The sequence below is a fragment of the Pan paniscus genome, chromosome 21 (assembly GCF_029289425.2).
Source record: "Pan paniscus chromosome 21, NHGRI_mPanPan1-v2.0_pri, whole genome shotgun sequence".
NCBI classification, from domain to species: domain Eukaryota; kingdom Metazoa; phylum Chordata; class Mammalia; order Primates; family Hominidae; genus Pan; species Pan paniscus.
In genome coordinates this window covers 56,328,633-56,345,289 of record NC_073270.2, presented here as the reverse complement: position 1 = coordinate 56,345,289, position 16,657 = coordinate 56,328,633, and the positions used below count along the sequence as shown (strand labels likewise).

At 51.2% G+C, this 16,657-nt stretch overlaps 2 protein-coding genes across 10 annotated transcripts in view; one reads left to right on the top strand and one right to left on the bottom strand.

Moving 5' to 3' along the window:
* Positions 1-10,205, top strand: part of RIPOR3 (RIPOR family member 3) — a 107,441-nt gene extending 97,236 nt beyond the window's left edge. For 5 of the 9 annotated variants that reach the window (XM_063601223.1, XM_063601224.1, XM_063601228.1 and 2 more), the window contains 7 exons: positions 111-234; positions 869-1,004; positions 1,659-1,820; positions 3,166-3,327; positions 3,816-4,018; positions 6,580-6,663; positions 8,435-10,205. In XM_063601223.1, the coding sequence (XP_063457293.1) occupies positions 111-234; positions 869-1,004; positions 1,659-1,820; positions 3,166-3,327; positions 3,816-4,018; positions 6,580-6,663; positions 8,435-8,650 (1,087 nt within the window). In that variant the 3' untranslated portion in view covers positions 8,651-10,205. Of the gene's footprint in view, positions 1-110; positions 235-868; positions 1,005-1,658; positions 1,821-3,165; positions 3,328-3,815; positions 4,019-6,579; positions 6,664-8,434 lie in introns of those variants that run through there. The other 4 variants (XM_008968198.4, XM_063601229.1, XM_063601226.1 and 1 more) reach the window with 2 other exon arrangements.
* A 1,351-nt stretch (positions 10,206-11,556) lies between these two features.
* Positions 11,557-16,657, bottom strand: part of PTPN1 (protein tyrosine phosphatase non-receptor type 1) — a 74,756-nt gene continuing 69,655 nt past the window's right edge. The window contains exons 8-10 of the mRNA XM_003815260.5: positions 16,420-16,643; positions 14,881-15,076; positions 11,557-13,646 (exon numbers count right to left, since the gene is read on the bottom strand). Coding sequence (XP_003815308.1) covers positions 13,623-13,646; positions 14,881-15,076; positions 16,420-16,643 — 444 coding nt within the window. The 3' untranslated portion in view covers positions 11,557-13,622. The remainder of the gene's footprint in view (positions 13,647-14,880; positions 15,077-16,419; positions 16,644-16,657) is intronic.

The window sequence follows — 16,657 nt, the reverse complement described above, 5'->3', positions numbered from 1 at the left end:
CCTGGAGTGGGCCTCCTGACCTGGGCTCGCTGGGAAGGGAGGGTTCCCCCACCCTCAGAGGGAGCTGAACTGCTAACTGGAATGGTCACCCAGTTCTCAATTCAACTCAGAAAGGACCGGCCCCTGCCCCCACCGTCATCACTGAAAGCGTCATCCAGGGAACTCACAGCCGGTGCCCCAGAGCTGGACGTGCTGCTGACGGTACACCTCCAAGTCTGCAAAGCTCTGCTGCAGGTGGCTGGGCTAGGGGACTTGTCAGGGAGGGGCAGACGGGTTTGGAGTCCTCTTCGCAAAGGCTCATCTTGAAGGTGGTGGGAAGCATGAAGGGGTGACAGACCTGCATCCTGGAAGCCCGTGAGACTGAAGCTATTCCCCAGTGGAAGAGAGGCAGACCAGGGTCTGGGTGAATACTCGTGTGGCTCTTACGCAGGCCAAGCCCTAAACCAAAGGCTTTGGTGGTGACTCTCATCTATAGGTGCCAGAACCCTAATGCAAACTGGCTCAGCCAACAGGAAAATTTATCGGCTCATGGTATTGAAAGCCTCAGAGGTAGGCTTCAGGCCCGGCTGGATGCACGGGTTCAAATGCTATCAGGACTAGGTCTCTCTCAGTTCTGCTTTGCAATGTGGGTTGGCTTCACTTTCAGGCAGGTTGGTCCTCCTTCTGGGGGCAAAGGTGGTCCCTGGTAGCCCAGCCTGCATCCCATTAGCTCAGCCACCTTGGTGAAAGGGGAATCCCCAGATGACAGTCAGGGAGCTACCCCCGGGACAGAAGAGATGGGCACAAGCAGGTGGGAGCCACAGCCGTTAACGGCTGACCTCGGTGGGCATGTTCCATGCTAATCTGGAGCATCTGGGCTGCTTCCCAGAAACTGGCCTCCCCTAATTTATCAAGGCTGGTCCAGGAATGCCTCCTGGAAGAAGTGGCACAGCAAAAGCACATTCTGGAGACACTTTCTGTCCTTGACTTTGAGAAAGTCGGCAAGGCAACATCCATTGAAGAGAGTAAGTAGCTGCCTGCCACCCAGGGGCTGCCTATGTGAGCGGCACGGGGACGGGATCAAAGCTCGGGGAGCCTCTTCTGCCTTCCTAATAGCCAGAGTTAATCGGGGCCCAGAGTGGAGGCTGTGGCTGGGCTGGGCTCAGAGATACACACTCTTTGCGGGGAGGTAAGGGAGACAAGTCTTGGAGTTGCAGCACACTCTTCAGTCAGCTGTGTGACTCTAGGCAAATGATTCACCTCTCTGAGCCTCTGCTTCCCTATCTGTATAGGAGGAGGGCACTGCATGGGGTTCAGTGAGGTAACCCCAGGCCACATTCAAGGTGCAGAATGTGCCCTCAAACAGTAGCTGTGATCCCAGCTGTGCCTCTGCCCCGTGGAACCTCCCCTCAGAAGGCCAGGCTCCTTGTCTGTAAGGAGAGGCTGGTGACAGCAGCCCCTCCCACGTTGTTGTGGGGACTGCAGGTGGTGGCCCTGGTAAGATGCTTAGAGCCAAAGTTGCTCATGTGTCACATGGGAATGCAGGGAAGGGACCTCGCATCAAGCCACACCGTCCCCTCCTCCCTACCCCCTCAGGTCCTAGTGGAGGGAAACCTTTCGGGTCCTTGACATGTGCTCTCCCCGAGTCACCATTCAGGTTTCTGAACTGGGGCTTTCAGTCATCCCACAGGCCTCGCGGACGAAGGGGTGCCTGAAGCTGTGGAGAGGGTGCACAGGGCCTGGCAGGGTCCTGTCCTGCCCTGCCACGACGCTGCTGAACCAGCTCAAGAAAACCTTCCTGCACAGAGTCAGAGGGAAGTACCCAGGACAGCTGGAAATAGGTGGGTTCCCTTCTGTCCTGTCGTCCCCTCCCACAAAAAGGCTGTATTGAGTCTCCAGGGCCTTCAGGGTGGCCACAGCTGGCCTCATTTCAGCCCTGTCTTCACCTCTGTGTCTTCATGCCATCAGACGGAGGAGGTTTCTCAGCTTCAGTGCGAGTCACCGCACTTTCACTGGGCGAGAAGGGGCCTCCACCTGGGGCCTTCTGAGCAGTCTGTGGAGCCCTGAAGCTGCGTGCAAACTTGGTGGGCCGGTGCATTTTTTTTTTTTTTTTTTTTTTTTTTTTTTAGATGGAGTCTCACTCTGTCACCCAGGCTGTAGTGCAGTGGCACAATCATGGCTCACTGCAACCTCTACCTCCCGGGTTCAAGCGATTCTTCTGTCTCAGCCTCCCGAGTAGCTGGGATTACAGGTGTGCACCACCACGCTTGGCTAATTTTCTTTTTTTGTATTTTTAGTAGAGATGGGGTTTCGCCATATTGGCCAGGCTGGTCTCGAACTCCTGACCTTGTGATTCGCCCGCCTTGGCCTCCCAAAGTGCTGGGATTACCCGGCCGCCAGAGCATTTTTCTGGGGACAGATTCCATGCCTCCCACCAGAGCCTGACGGGTAAAGAATGAACCTTATGGGAAGGGAGGCAGGCAGGGGCCCACGAGGGTATTTAGAAATGCTGGCTGGACTGCGTTCTTCCCCAGAATTTGCCTTTCTCTGTGGAGCAAGTGAAAGGTGACAGTCATGTTCCAAGCACCACCTGGACTGCTTGTTGACATGCATATTCCCAGGCCCTGCCTCCGGGATTTTGATCCAGGTGTGGTGTGGGGCCCAGGGCATGGGGATGAACCCAACACGGTCTGACTCAGGGTGAGTTGGAGTCACAGTCCTGACTCCAGCTGGGCACACTCCTCCCCTACGGCACAGGGAATGCAGTGAGGGACACCTGCCCTCGTGCCATCAGAAACCCTTTTTTTTTTGAGATGGGGTTTCACTCATGGTTGCCCAGGCTGGAATGCAGTGGCGCAATCTTGGTTCACTACAACCTCCACCTCCCGGGTACAAGCGATTCTCCTGCCTCAGCCTCCAGAGTTGCTGGGAAACAGGCAGGCACCACCACACCCAGCTAATTTTGTATTTTTAGTAGAGATGGGGTTTCACCATGTTGGTCAGGCTGGTCTCGAACTCCTGACCTCAGGTGATCTGCCCACCTTGGCCTCCCAAAGTGCTGGGGTTACAGGCGCGAGCCACTGCACCCGGCCCAGAAAGCCTTTTAGCTGACCAGGCTACTCCCAGCTGAGAAGCGTGGAGGGTCGAGGTCTCAGTTTCTCCTGATGTACTCTCCCCTTTGGCCAGCATGCCGCAGGCTCCTGGAGCAGGTGGTCAGCTGTGGTGGGCTGCTCCCTGGAGCTGGGCTCCCAGAACAACAGATCATTACCTGGTTCCAGTTTCACGGCTACCTGCAGAGGCAGAGCGTCTCTGACCTGGAGAAGCACTTCATCCAGCTCACCAAGGAAGGTAAGACTGGGGTGGGTGGCTGTCATAGCAGAGGAATATCCACGGAGCCCTGTCACATGCAGTTTCTCAGGTTATAATTGAGAACCACTACATCCATCCCCGCCAACTGTTCTTTTGGGAACCCCGATTTAATGAGATTCTGTGTTCAGCCGATGGGGGCTGATATTAGCTCCAAGGGAAGTCAGCTTTAAAAAGCACGGAACAGAGGTCAGAGCTGGGTAGGAGGGTGATCTTGGCTGGCCAGAGTCCCTGGAAGTGTGGGCTGTGGTTTTATTAATTTTTGGAGCATATTTGACCCCTTGTTAAAAGGCCTTCCTGGAGATTCCAGGAGCTCCCTGTGAAATTAGTCCAGGCTGGGCCTTGGTGATCATCCCGGTGGGTCTGGGATTTGTTCCTCTGTGGCTACTGGCAGCAGCCAAGCAAACTTGCAGCTGTCCTGCCAAACTCCCATTCAGGGGACCCGGGCCCACATCTTTCCTGTCTTCTAGTGACACTCATCGAGGAGCTTCACTGTGCGGGACAGGCCAAGGCGGTCCGGAAGCTGCAGGGGAAGCGGCTGGGCCAGCTCCAGCCTCTGCCCCAGACCTTAAGAGCCTGGGCGCTGCTCCAGCTGGACGGCACTCCGAGGGTGTGCAGGGCGGCCAGCGCTCGCCTGGCTGGTGCAGTCAGGAACAGAAGCTTCCGGGAAAAGGTACGTTGTCCAGGGCAGGTGGCAGCCCCTGGCCACAGATGTGTGGGCATAGGTAAGCAGGTGTTCTCATGGAAAAGTACAAAGAAGTGAGTGCCAGGGGCTGCAGCAGCTGTGAGCTATTTTGATGGAGGGACCTGGGCTACGATCTAACACACATGAATGCACCTTGCTGCTTCCAAAGCAACACATCTGTTAGGCACTCTGAGATGTCACTTGCACGCTGAATGTTTTTCTTAGTGCGTTTTTTGTCTGTTTGTTTAGACAGAGTTCTGCTCTGTTGCCCAGGCTGGAGTCCAGTGGCACGATCTTGCAACCTCCACCTCCTGGGTTCAAGCAATTCTCCTGCCTCAGCCTCCTGAGTAGCTGGGATTACAGGCGCCCACCACCATACCCAGCTAATTTTTGTAATTTTAGTAGATACAGGGTTTCACCATGTTGGCCAGGCTGGTCTCAAACTCCTGACCCTGTGATCCGCCTGCCTTGGCTTCCCAAAGTGCTGGGATTACAGGCGTGAGCCACTGCGCCCAGCCTTTCTTAGTGTTTTGATAGTCATCCTTATTTACTTTCAATTAATATTCATGGCTACCTGGTAATGGGTCATTGTGTTCAGTCCATTTGAAAACCAAGAGAATGGACCTCTCTGCTTTTTCACTCTTGGCCTGTGACTACTGTACGTTTAAGGCGCCACACCCTGAGGGGTTCAGGAAGGGTGACATCAAGGGCATAGTCTACACTGATGGTCTCAGCTCCAGACTAGAGAGGAAATCTCCAGTTCCACTGCCAATAGCCCTTCTTGGAGCCCATCCGCCTACTTTGTGGTTGTTTTTAACTCTTTATTTGGAGACTTTTGAACTTGCAAAAGTAGACAGAGCAATATAATGAATCCACCTGCACCCATAACCCAAGCCCAACCACCATCAACCCATGGCCAATCCTGCCCCTTTCCCCTCCACTCCCCTGTATCACTTTGAAGCAACCTGAGGCATCCTATTTGACCTTAAATAGTTAACTATATGTGTCAAAAGGTTACGAATTCTTTCAAAAATCACAACTCTAACACCATTATCTTATCTAAAAAATTAACTATCAATTCCTTTATATCATATATCTTATGTTCAAATTTCCAAGCCTCAAGCATCCTGTTTGTTAAAATAGTATCTACATAAGGACACACATTGTGATTGGCTGATGGCTTCCAATCAATCTAAAGGTTTTTTCCCCGTTTCTTTCTCTGCTTGCAATTAATTTGATCGATCCCAGGTTGACCTAGACTATCTAGACTTTGGTGCTTGCAGGAAGTTTAACGGTAGTTTAATGTATTTCCCTGTCTTCTGTATTTCCTGAAAACTAGTAGTTGGCTTCAAGGATCCACTGAAGTCAGGTGTATTTTGTTTTTTGGGTATGGGGGTATATAAACAAGGCCTCCATGGGAAGCAGAGGCTGCAGGGAGCTGAGATTGTGCTACTGCACCCCAGGCTGGGCAACGAAGTGGGACTCTGTCTCAAAAAAAAAAAAGGGCCTTCATCTTCATGTGACAGACTTTAGAGAGTAGGAAACACTGAGATGGGGGCCAACCCAGTGACAGATCGCTTGGCCTTAGATGAGGGTGCTGAGGAAGGAGTAGGCTGCCATGACCTGGGACCCTGGGGTTAGAGGCAGTGGGCAGTGTGACATTTCCACACCGATGTGGCCTCACAGCCTTCACCAGAGCCCTGTGTAGGAGGAGCGGGAGGACCCGATCCTACTCCCAGTCTGTCTTCCCAAAGCAGCAGACACTTTGGAGAGCCACCTGCAGATGGAAAGGCGGCCATTCTCTTTTGGCTCTGGGCCCAGGTCCCTGGAGCCAACTCTACACCTGGGCCCCTCCATCGCCCCACCCGTGCAGTTGAAGGTGCAGCCACTCGACTGAGTGAGCGCAAACCCACTCCTAGGTTTCCCTTTGCAGCCACAGACGCTGGACTCCACTGCGGGCCGGGCATAACCCTGTGTGCTTTCTGACAAACCCTACAATAACACATGAAGCAAGTGCCAGCTTTGTTTTCAGCTGAGTCAAGTTAGGCCCAAAGACATGAACTGATGTGGCCATGGTTGTGAGACCGAAGAGGGCAGGGTCACCGCTGGGATTGGACAGGAGGGCTGAGGGGAATAGGCAGGTTTCCCTCTGGCCCGAGGCAGCAGCCTTGCCCGTTTTCAGCTGAAGAGGGCAACGCACATGGGATGATCAGTTCTTCTGTTGTTCTGAGCTGGGCATCTGATTTCTCTGATTCAGCATTTTATAGACAGCAGTTTCAGAATGCACTTCCGGAATATTATTAGACAAAAATAGCTTTCTTCATTGTATTAGCCCTGGGATCTGTTTTTAGGAATAAATTAAACACCACAGTATAGATCTTGTGACTGTGTACACATGGCCCAAAGATGGACCGATCGTGTCCTGAACATTGTTTAGAGAAAGATGGGCACAGCGTGCCTTACTGTCGGCACCTGGTGGCTGATGGACCCGGAACCATGGACTCCACTTCTGCTTACCCCTCCATTCACAGCCTCCTTACTCTCCCCAGGCTTTGCTGTTCTACACCAACGCCCTGGCAGAGAACGACGCAAGGCTCCAGCAGGCCGCATGCCTAGCGCTCAAACACCTCAAGGTGAGCCTGACGTTTCCCCATTAGTGGCTGACAGAAAAGCCTGCTTGTGGTTAGGGTTAAGGTTAATTAACTTCAAAATGATTCCACTGGGGCTGGGCGTGATGGCTCACGCCTATAATCTCAGCACTTTGGGAGGCCAAGGCAGGCAGATCACCTGAGGTCAGGAGTTTGAAACCAGCCTGGGCAACATGGCGAAACTCCATCTCTACTAATAATACACACACACAAAATTAGCTAGGAGTGGTGGCACACGCCTGTAGTCCCAGCTACTCGGGACTTGAACCCGGGAGGTGGAGGTTGCAGTGAGCTGAGATCGTGCCACTGCACTGCAGCCTGGGTGACAGAGCAAGACTCCATCTCAAAAAAAAAAAAAAAGTTATAAAATAGAGATAGAAAAGAAAGTTATCCATCATCCTAGAATGTAGCAGAAACAATGGTTGACATTTTGGTATGCTTATTTTAAGTTTGTGGGTGTGTGTGAGCATTTAAAATTGTTGATCCAAACATAGTTTAAAAACAGTCAACAAAATAAGAACATTTTGTGTTAGACTGGCAGCACTTTAGCTTTTTTTTTTTTTTTTTTTTCTTGAGACGGAGTCTTGTTCTGTCACCCAGGCTGGAGTGCAGTGGCGCGATCTCAGCTCACTGCAAGCTCTGCCTTCTGGGTTCACACCATTCTCCTGCCTCAGCCTCCCCAGCAGCTGGGACTACAGGCGCCCACCACCACGCCCGGCTAATTTTTTTGTATTTTTAGTAGAGACGGGGTTTTACCTGTGTTAGCCAGGATGGTCTCGATCTCCTGACCTCGTAATCTGCCCACCTTGGCCTCCCAAAGTGCTGGGATTACAGGCATGAGCCACCGTGCCCAGCCTAGAATTCTTTATTTGTGGTGTTTTTTTGTCTTTTTTTTTTTTTTCACTTGAGAATTCTTTATGAAGGGGCTATCAAGTGTATACCTTAATTTAACCTACTCAGCTGCTTTCATAGGAAAGTTTACTTCATCCAATTTTTATCATAAATCATGTCATTATGATCATGTTTGTGCATAAAGCTTTAAAAAAACATGGAGTTCTGAATTATTTCCTTAGGCTAGACCCAATTCTAGGACCGGAGAATATGAGCATTTTTGAGACTCCTGATACAACCCACACATAGATCCCATGGATGTGAGGGGATGCCCGCTTTCCCTCAACCTCACCTGCATTTGGAATTGCACAGTTGCTAGATGAAAGATAATTCAATACAGATTGAACTCCCATTCATTCTGGGATGGATCAGCAGGAAATTCTAAGAGAAGCTGGTTAGGATCAGAAAACCAGCGAGGGCCAGGTGCCCAGTAGAGGGCGCTGCAGCGCATGCCGGTCCTTGGCCTGCAGGAGCAGCCCGGGGGCATGTGCCTGAGTTGGGCGAAGTACTGGCACAGGCTGTCCTGGAGAGTAGGGCAAGGAGAGCGTGAGGGAGGCAGGAAGGTCCAGAAAGCAGCAGGTCTCCTTTTCAATTCTAGCCTTTCAGCAGGCATCCAGGATGACGAGTTCTGCTAACAGCCTGGCTCCCTAGCGGGTGTAAGGGCTGAAGAGGCGAGACGCTTCCAGAGTCCAGAGGTGCCTCTCATGAACCTGAGGCCACCTAAAAAACCTGGAAGCCTGGAGAAAAGGAAGGGGCTGAGGCCCCAGAGACCATGCTAGGACTGGCCCTGCAGGGCCACTAAGTGGACTCTACCTGCTGTTGAGAAGGCCCCCTAAAGGGTTCTTTTTCTCCTAATCTCGAACAGGGCATTGAAAGCATCGACCAGATTGCCAGCCTGTGCCAGTCTGACCTGGAGGCCGTGCGGGCGGCAGCCCGGGAAACCACACTGTCGTTCGGTAAAAAGTGGCACAAACTGTGCAGCGCAGCGGGGTTCCTGGGGCCCTTAGAATCTGCGAGAGGCCACACCCAGCTCTCCCAGCAGGCAGAACAGCTCTGGGGCACCCGGGATGGGCACCGTTAGCAGCCCTGGCACAGAGCCGACCTCCACCCTTTGTAGCATCCTGCCAAGGCAGGCCTCCTCCATGGCTGGGGTGGCAGGGAGTGTTCGCTGTCTTCTTAGACCTTTGGGATAGAAGCCAGAGGCGAGGCAGGGTTCCCATTCAGCGGAACATCCTAGAGGTAAAGACAAGGCCCCCAGGCCACGTGAGTCACCAGGTGGGGGCTCCCGCACATAGTCCCTCCCCTGCCGCTTTGCAGAGACCACTGAGACCCACAGTCACTAAGCACTAGGGCCACCATGGCCCAGGAGAGTTGGAAGTGCCAAGGCAGGATCCAATCCGCTGACAGGTCCCTTTGCTATTTCAGGTGAAAAAGGACGGTTAGCTTTTGAGAAGATGGACAAGCTCTGCTCAGAACAAAGAGAAGTCTTTTGCCAGGAGGCAGATATTGAAATCACAATATTTTAAAAAATCCTGGCTGATGAGCACAAATCTCACATCGTTTTTTTTGCTGCTGCCCAGCCTGGACATAGCCTGCACTCTGGGTAATGGTGCTGTGCACTCCTCCAGGAGCGTGAGCTGCCCAGAGCTCTACCTGAGACTCCAGCCACTGACCCAGCCCCAGGGCATGGGCTGGTCTTTTGTACAGAGGCAGAAAAAAGCAAGGCAAAGGTACAGCATTCCAGGGGCTGCACGGCCTCAACAGAGCGCTCAACTTCTGGCTGAGGGTCTGTGTGACCTTCCCCGAGATGCAGAGCTGAGCCAAACTAGGTGGCCACCTACAAAAGGGCCAAGGCCAGGCAAGTTGAGGCCCTAAATAAAAGGCTCCAAGACAAGTGTGTAGAACTCCAGGCCTCACTGCCGGTCAGCTGCTCGGCACTTCTGCGTCAAGAGGCACTGGGGATGCAGCAGGCTGGCAGGTGGCTGGCCCTGCTAATGCAAGACTGCTCAGGCCATTTCAGCAGCAGCCAGGTGTCACCTTGGTGAGCTGGGGAAGGTGGGAAGGCACAAAGCCAGGGTTTCTACAACCACACTCTCAGCCCAACTGACTTGCTGCCAGAGTGCTGGTGGAGCTACAGACGGCGGCTGGTGGACTGTGAACCTCACTTTCCCTATGTTCAGCAGCACAAAGGGAAGAAGCCACCACATCAGCCCAGGAGCCCTGAGCAGCACGGGCAGTAGGGCCACTCACTTTGGCCATCCGCACCCAAATGCAATCAACCCAGCTTCGGAAGCTACCCTAGGGTCTCGTCAATAAACCGCTAAGAAGCCATCAACTGGCCTAAAGAAAGAGTTCACTGAAGAACGCAATTGCTTTAAAGAAAGAAAAATTAGTTTCCTATTTAAGTCTTAAAAAAAAGCAAACCATGTCCTGAGATGTCTGTGTTAATAGTGCAGAGAGAACCTAGGGTTTGAGGTTGCTGTAGCAATGGCATTGGAGAACTTTAACTTGAACATTCTCATCGATACTTCCTGGACATATTTTGTGTTTTTAACTTAGTATTTATTTGCCTTGTTCATATGTTCAATTTTCTGAAATTTCAATTAAACTATTGGTGTTTCACTTTTTACCCAAAAGAGTAGACAGCAGTTGTTTCCCCAAATACCTGCCAGTGAGGAGGTCACTCCTGTGGTCTTGTGGTGCGCTGTGGGGACACTCGGAGGGTGGCCTCAGGCAGCAGCTCCGGTAAACGCAGTCTCCAGGCTTCTCTGCATGTTCTCGAAGGCTCCAGGCGTGCTCTCCCCTATATGGGCACTCTGTGGCACGGCCTTTGCCCTTTTGTCCCATCTGATTTCTGGCAAACCCTCTCTTTTTAAGCATCAGCAGTACCAGCCTAGAGCAGGGGTCCTCAACCCCCAGGCCACAGACCGGTACTGGTCTGAGGCCTGTTAGGAACTGTACTGCATGGCAGGAGGTGAGTGGCGAGCGACTGAGCATGACCACCTGAGCTCCATCTCCTGTTAGATCAGCTGCAGCATCAGGTTCTCTTAGGAGCGTGAACCCTATTGTGAACTGAATGTGTGCAAGAGATCAGGTTGCAAGCTCCTTATGAGAATCTGATGCCTGATGATCTGAGGTGGAAGTTTCTATCCCAAAACCATCCCTCACCACCCCCAGGCCTGTGAAAAAATTGTCTTCCATGGAACCGGTCCCTGGTGCCAGAAAAGGTTGGGGACCACTGCCCTAGAGCATCCTCCCTCTTCTTGAAAGCTTAGATGCCCTTTTTTATACCTGAAATGGTGGAAGCCACACTGACTTCTGCAGCCCCAGGCCCCTGTGGGTCCACATGACCACAGCCTGTCCTCTTCCCAGTCTCATGAGCCTGGGCCTGCAGCCAGCTTTGAAACAGTCGAGGAAACTTCGAGGGTACTGGGGAACTCTTCGTACTATTTTGGCAACATTTTGCAAGTCCAAAATTACTTCAAAACAAAAAGTCAAAAAAATCACTTTGGGGGGGAATTTACATTGTTTAATTTTGTACACAAATGAAAAACTATACTAATTTGTCTTATTTCTAAGTCAATTCTATATCAAATGGACTTTACGTACTGAGATGTGGTAACCATTGTGTCTTACAGGTAATTGGGTAAGGGATATGGTTTTGAGATTACAACTCAAAACACTGTTCTTCAAACAACACTGGTAAGTTTGTTAAGTTATCTGAGGGCCCTACACAGGCAAAGCGTCAATTTGGGAAGGAAATGGGCTGAGGCCTAAGGTGTTCAACAAGCTCACAGTCAAGGAAAGCGCTCCAGCCTGAGGGTGCTGGCAATGCAGGGATGCTGAGGTTAATTCTTAGAAGTGGAAAACTCTAACCCCAGCTGATTGACAACATCTGTTTCACATCAGCAGGGATAGAAAGAAACAGGAGTTACTCATCCTGGTTTAGCTCTATTAAGCAAAGAAAAAAATGGGAAGCACCCCAAATTCATGTTCTTTAGAAAAAAATTTTATTGTTGCAGCTAAAATGCAAACCCATCATGAATATGGCAAGTTGGAAAACTGTACAGTCTGACAGTTCTGTGAGGTCACAGAAGACCCTGAGACACGCCCCCCCACCCACCCGGTCATGCAGCCACGTATCCACACACACCTGAAAAGGTATTATACCAAAACACCTTGCTTTTTTTGTTTGTTTTTATTTTTGTAAAAATGGTTTATTCCATGGCCATTGTAAAAAATAATGACCTGATGAGTAAATATTGGCTTAAGGCATATAGCAGAGCAGCTCGCTACCTCTCTAACATAATGTATAACAAGGTGGAGAGCCAGCTGCTCTCCAAGGATAGGAGGTTAAACCAGTACGTCCATTTTGAAATGCTACTATATATACACACCCAAACTACTACATACATATACAGGACTTAAAAACAACAAGCCCAGCTCAGAATGCTTACAGCCTGGCACCTAAGCCCTATCCACACCTCACCATAGCTCTGCAGGGTGACACCTCGAATGTTCCCACCACAGAATTTCTCTGTACTGGCTTCTACCACGAGAAAGGCAAAATGTGAAAATGCTGGCAAGAGAGTAGCTCGGGAGCTACAGCTGCCGTGTTTTTCATGTTAAAAAGCCACTTAATGTGGAGGTCTTCAGTTCCCTTTGCAGGAAGAGTCGTGAGCACCATCAGGCCCCACAGGGTTTGAGGGTGGGGCAGACGCGCCTCTCTCGGCAAGGTGAACCGGGACGGAGACGGCGGCAGGCTGCCTAAAGGACCGTCACCCAGGCTGTTTCAAGAAGTGTGGTTTCCAGCAGTTGCCTCTCTTCCAAATCACGGTCTGCTCAAGAAGAGTGTTGACTTGGAATGGCGGAGGCTGATCCCAAAGGTGGGGGGCGGGGGGTGTCCCTGCTTGCCTAAATCATGTCCAGAGTGTGAGGTGTGAATATGGCTTCCCATACCCTTGGAATGTCTGAGTTACAGCAAGACCCTGCTGTACCAGGACAGGCTGGGCCTCACCAGGAAGTCACTAGAGTGTCATGCCAGGAATTAGGCAAATGCCTATTCCTGGAAAACTGCACCCTATTGCTGAGCGACAATGACTTCAGCAACAGGCTTAGGAACCACAGCCATGTAATGATCAGGTCATGCACAGGCAGGTTGGACTTGGACATGGGGCACATTAGTAAGCAGAGATCAAAGTTTCTCATTTCAAGCACATATTTTTCATCAGGACACAAGAAGACCTTACATGCATTCTAATACACACGGGGGAGCAGTGATTGAGAACTAGATCTAGCAGATAACAGGGAGGAGAATAAGCGGGACAAAGTAATCTCACATCATGTTTCTTATTAAATACCCACGTGTTCATTATATATTATAGCATTGTTCTATCTTCTCACGTTACCCACAATATCACTAAATAACAACTGCTTACAACCGTCCTCCTTCCCAGTACTGGTCTGACGCAGCAGGCCCATGGCAAAGTCTTCCATTCCCAGTACTACCTGAGGATTTATTATTGTACTTTTTGATAAAGCCCTTGATGCAAGGCTGACATCAAAAAATTTTAATACATTATTGGTTCAAGAAAATGCTAGTGCACTATGGATGCCTTTGGGGAAAAATTTGTTTAAATAAATATGGAGTGGAGAGTTGCTCCCTGCAGATTCAAGGGGGGGCTGTTGGCGTGCCGCCCGCCTGGGATGCTCCAGGAGGGAGCCCTGGGTGGGGCGAGCCCTGGGTGGGGCGAGCCCCGAGACGGGTGCAGGCCCCTTCCGTCTGCGCCGCCAGCATGGTACTCTCTTTCACTCTCCTCAAAAAATGGCTTGTGGATTTGGTACTCAAAGTGGAAGGGGCAAAAAGTAAAAGGATGAGGGGTGAGACACACATCCAGGGAAGATGGGTTTTAGTGCAGAACCAACGTCCGTCCGGGGCCCGGCTCTCTACGCGGTCCGGTGGCCCTTACCTACCGCGGCATGCCTGCTAGTCGGGCGTGGGCTCTGCGGGCAGAGGCGGACAGTGGGTGGAGGTGGAGTGGAGGAGGGTCAGGCTATGTGTTGCTGTTGAACAGGAACTGGAATGAAACCAAACAGTTCAGATGAGCCCAGACCCGCACCCGCAGAGCTGTCGCCTCATGCATGACCCCGGCCACACCCCCCGGCAACTTCAACCTCCGAGGGAGCAAAGGGGGTTTTGGTTTTATTTTTTACAGTAGCCCCCTCTCCCCAAAAATCATCCCCAAGGAAAAAATTGTTTGCATTTTGCAAAACCATCTGATGTACTCAGATGGCCACCTGGAAAGAGGTAAAATATTTAAAACGACGAAAAAGTCTTAGGAGGTCATTTCCATGGCCAGAGCTCTGAGGCTAGTCCTCTCTCTTCCCCTTACTTAACAGCAACACACGTCTAACGTGTGAATTTCTGCTGAAATGGCACTTCTCCCAATGAGGTGGAGCCCACTCCTCTGAATTAACAGCGGGTTGACATGCCAATGGCCACCCTGTGGTGACCTCTGACCCCCAGGCAGAGGCCTCGAGGACACCCATTTATGGGGATGGGGTGATGAGGGCTGGTACATGAGCAAGATGGCTGTCACAGGAGGGAGCAATGGAGAAAGGACAATGGAAACCCAGCAGGGACACCCTGAGCAGAAGCAGAGGCAGGTTCTGTTTTTCTAGACGGCCTTTTGTTGCTATTCTTCTTATAGCGGGAAAGCTCAAAGACCCTGTCCTGGCTCAGTGTGCACACAGCTGAGGGGGGCTTGAGCGCAACAGCGTCCTAACCCTCTTCTCCAAGGGAGTTTACATTCGTAAAAGTTTGGGATTCCTTCCCTGGGAAATCAAATATAAATTATATGGCTGATTACATCACCTAAGGGTATGAGAAAGTTTCATAAGTGCCTACTTGGTTTTTTTTTGTTCCAGAAATAACAAAAAGCTGCTTTTTATAAAGGTTAAAAACAACAATGTGTTGTAATTCTATTTTTTTCCAAAAACAAAGGAATAAAAAAAAAAAGAGAGAGAGAGAAACAGACGTATTTGGCATTTTCTCTACTTACTCCTGAATAGGTTAAGGCCCTGAGATTAGACTCTTATATTCTTGGGACCAGAGGGCTCCTTAAAACCCCAGTGCATCGATCCTTAATTCTCTTGTTAGCCCTTCCACAGTTCCAGACTTTAAAAACCTTTGATCTGTTTCTTCTGAGACTGGCTCAGATGCACCACAGAACTGAATCCTACCATCGGGCTAGCGGCCAGTGCTCTCTGCACACGAGCATCTCGCCAGCGCGTCTGTCAGTGGAAACATACCCTGTAGCAGAGGTAAGCGCCGGCCGTGAGGACCGTAGCCACGCACATGTTGACCAGGAAGGGCTTCCAGTAACTCAGTGCATGGTCCTCGTCCTTCTCGGGCAGTGACGGCTCCCCTTTGGCTGGGGAGGCAGCCTGGGCACCTCGAAGACTTCCCCCCACGACCCGACTTCTAACTTCAGTGTCTTGACTCATGCTGAGGAATCAGAGGGGCAGAGATGGGTTATTCACTTTGGAGAAAATGAATGGCAAGGATGCTGCTATTGTGGCAGGAATTCTAGGAAAAAACAAGCCACGTGTAGACAGAGTTGGATGATGTTAACCTTCCAGCGAGCCAGCCCCCTCTGCTTGGAGGGAGGGCCAGGCCAGGGCCCACATCAGCCTGAAGTCCACTTGTCACCCCCTCCCCCAGGTACTTCAGATAGCACCCACACCCAGGGTAGGGTTCACAAGGTGCCTGGGCGACTGGTCACTGTGAGGATTTATCTGGCTGGAGGACTCACTGGTGTACACACTGTTGTATGATTTGCCTTCTCATGTACTGCAATTGCAATGTCTGGCCACATCAGTACACCCAGATCTCATTCTTTAAGAGCTACAGAATATCCCAACACCGGGAGAGAACATAATTGATCAGGTCCCTGGTTGTATCATTGGCCTGTCTCTAATTTTTCACTACTACAAACAATGCCACAACAAACACAACTACCTATACACATCTTTACACACTTGTTTTGAGAGTTGCTGCAAAGTAAATTTCTCCATGTATACAACTGCTGGGTCAAGTATGCACACGTCTTAAAACTTCCCTCCAGAAAGCAGGTACCAAGGGCACAGCCGGCAGTCATCTCCAGCTGGAACTAACACCTGCTCATTCTGCAACTTTCCGTGCACGGCCACCTACTGCAAGCAGCCTTCCCTGACCACCTCAGCGGACACCTCTATCACATCACTGTCCATGGGCCCCCACCAAAATATGCTTTGGGTCTGCCTTTTTCCCAGCAAGATGGTCTAGAACACAGACCAGGGGACATGTTCTAGTTAACTCAGTACACCACACATATCAATAGGTACTCAATAATGGTTGTTAACCTGCAAGGAAGTAAAATGGGATTTAATCAAGACCACATAAAAAAGGTTACATTCCCCAAAGGACCACTGTGGGGACTGAGGGCACTCAAGCCTGGACATCACATTTCAGGACTGTCCGGAAACCTGGGGGAGGGCGCTGTCGTCGGGGGGGTGGGGGCAGAAAAACCCTACTTGGTGGCTCCGAGCCCCTCATTCCAACAAGCACCACAAGGTGGCACTAGAAGCCCACAGAAGTGGCTCATGTCCTGCGGCCACCCTATGCCCAATACCGGACCTCCAGCAGCCAGGAGTGGAGTGGCTGTGGTCCACACGCCCTGTTCCCCAAGGATGCAGAAGCGCTGCTTGCCAACAGGAGGCTGCGTCCACAGGGTTTCAGTACCAGCGTGTGTTTCTAGAACAGAAAGTCATTTCCCCTCACCCCAACAAGCTGGGACCCAATCATATTACCTTTCGATGCCGTAGGGTGCGGCATTTAAGGGGCTTCCTTTTTCTTCCTTGATGGGGCAGTCTTTATCCTCCTGGGTCTCTTCCTTCACCCACTGGTGATTTGGGAAGAACTCCCTGCATTTCCCATTGTGTGGCTCCAGGATTCGTTTGGGTGGCCGGGGAGGTGGGGGGATGTGCTCGGGTGGGGGCTCCAGGTCCTCGTGGGAAAGCTCCTTCCACTGATCCTTGAAAGAGCAGC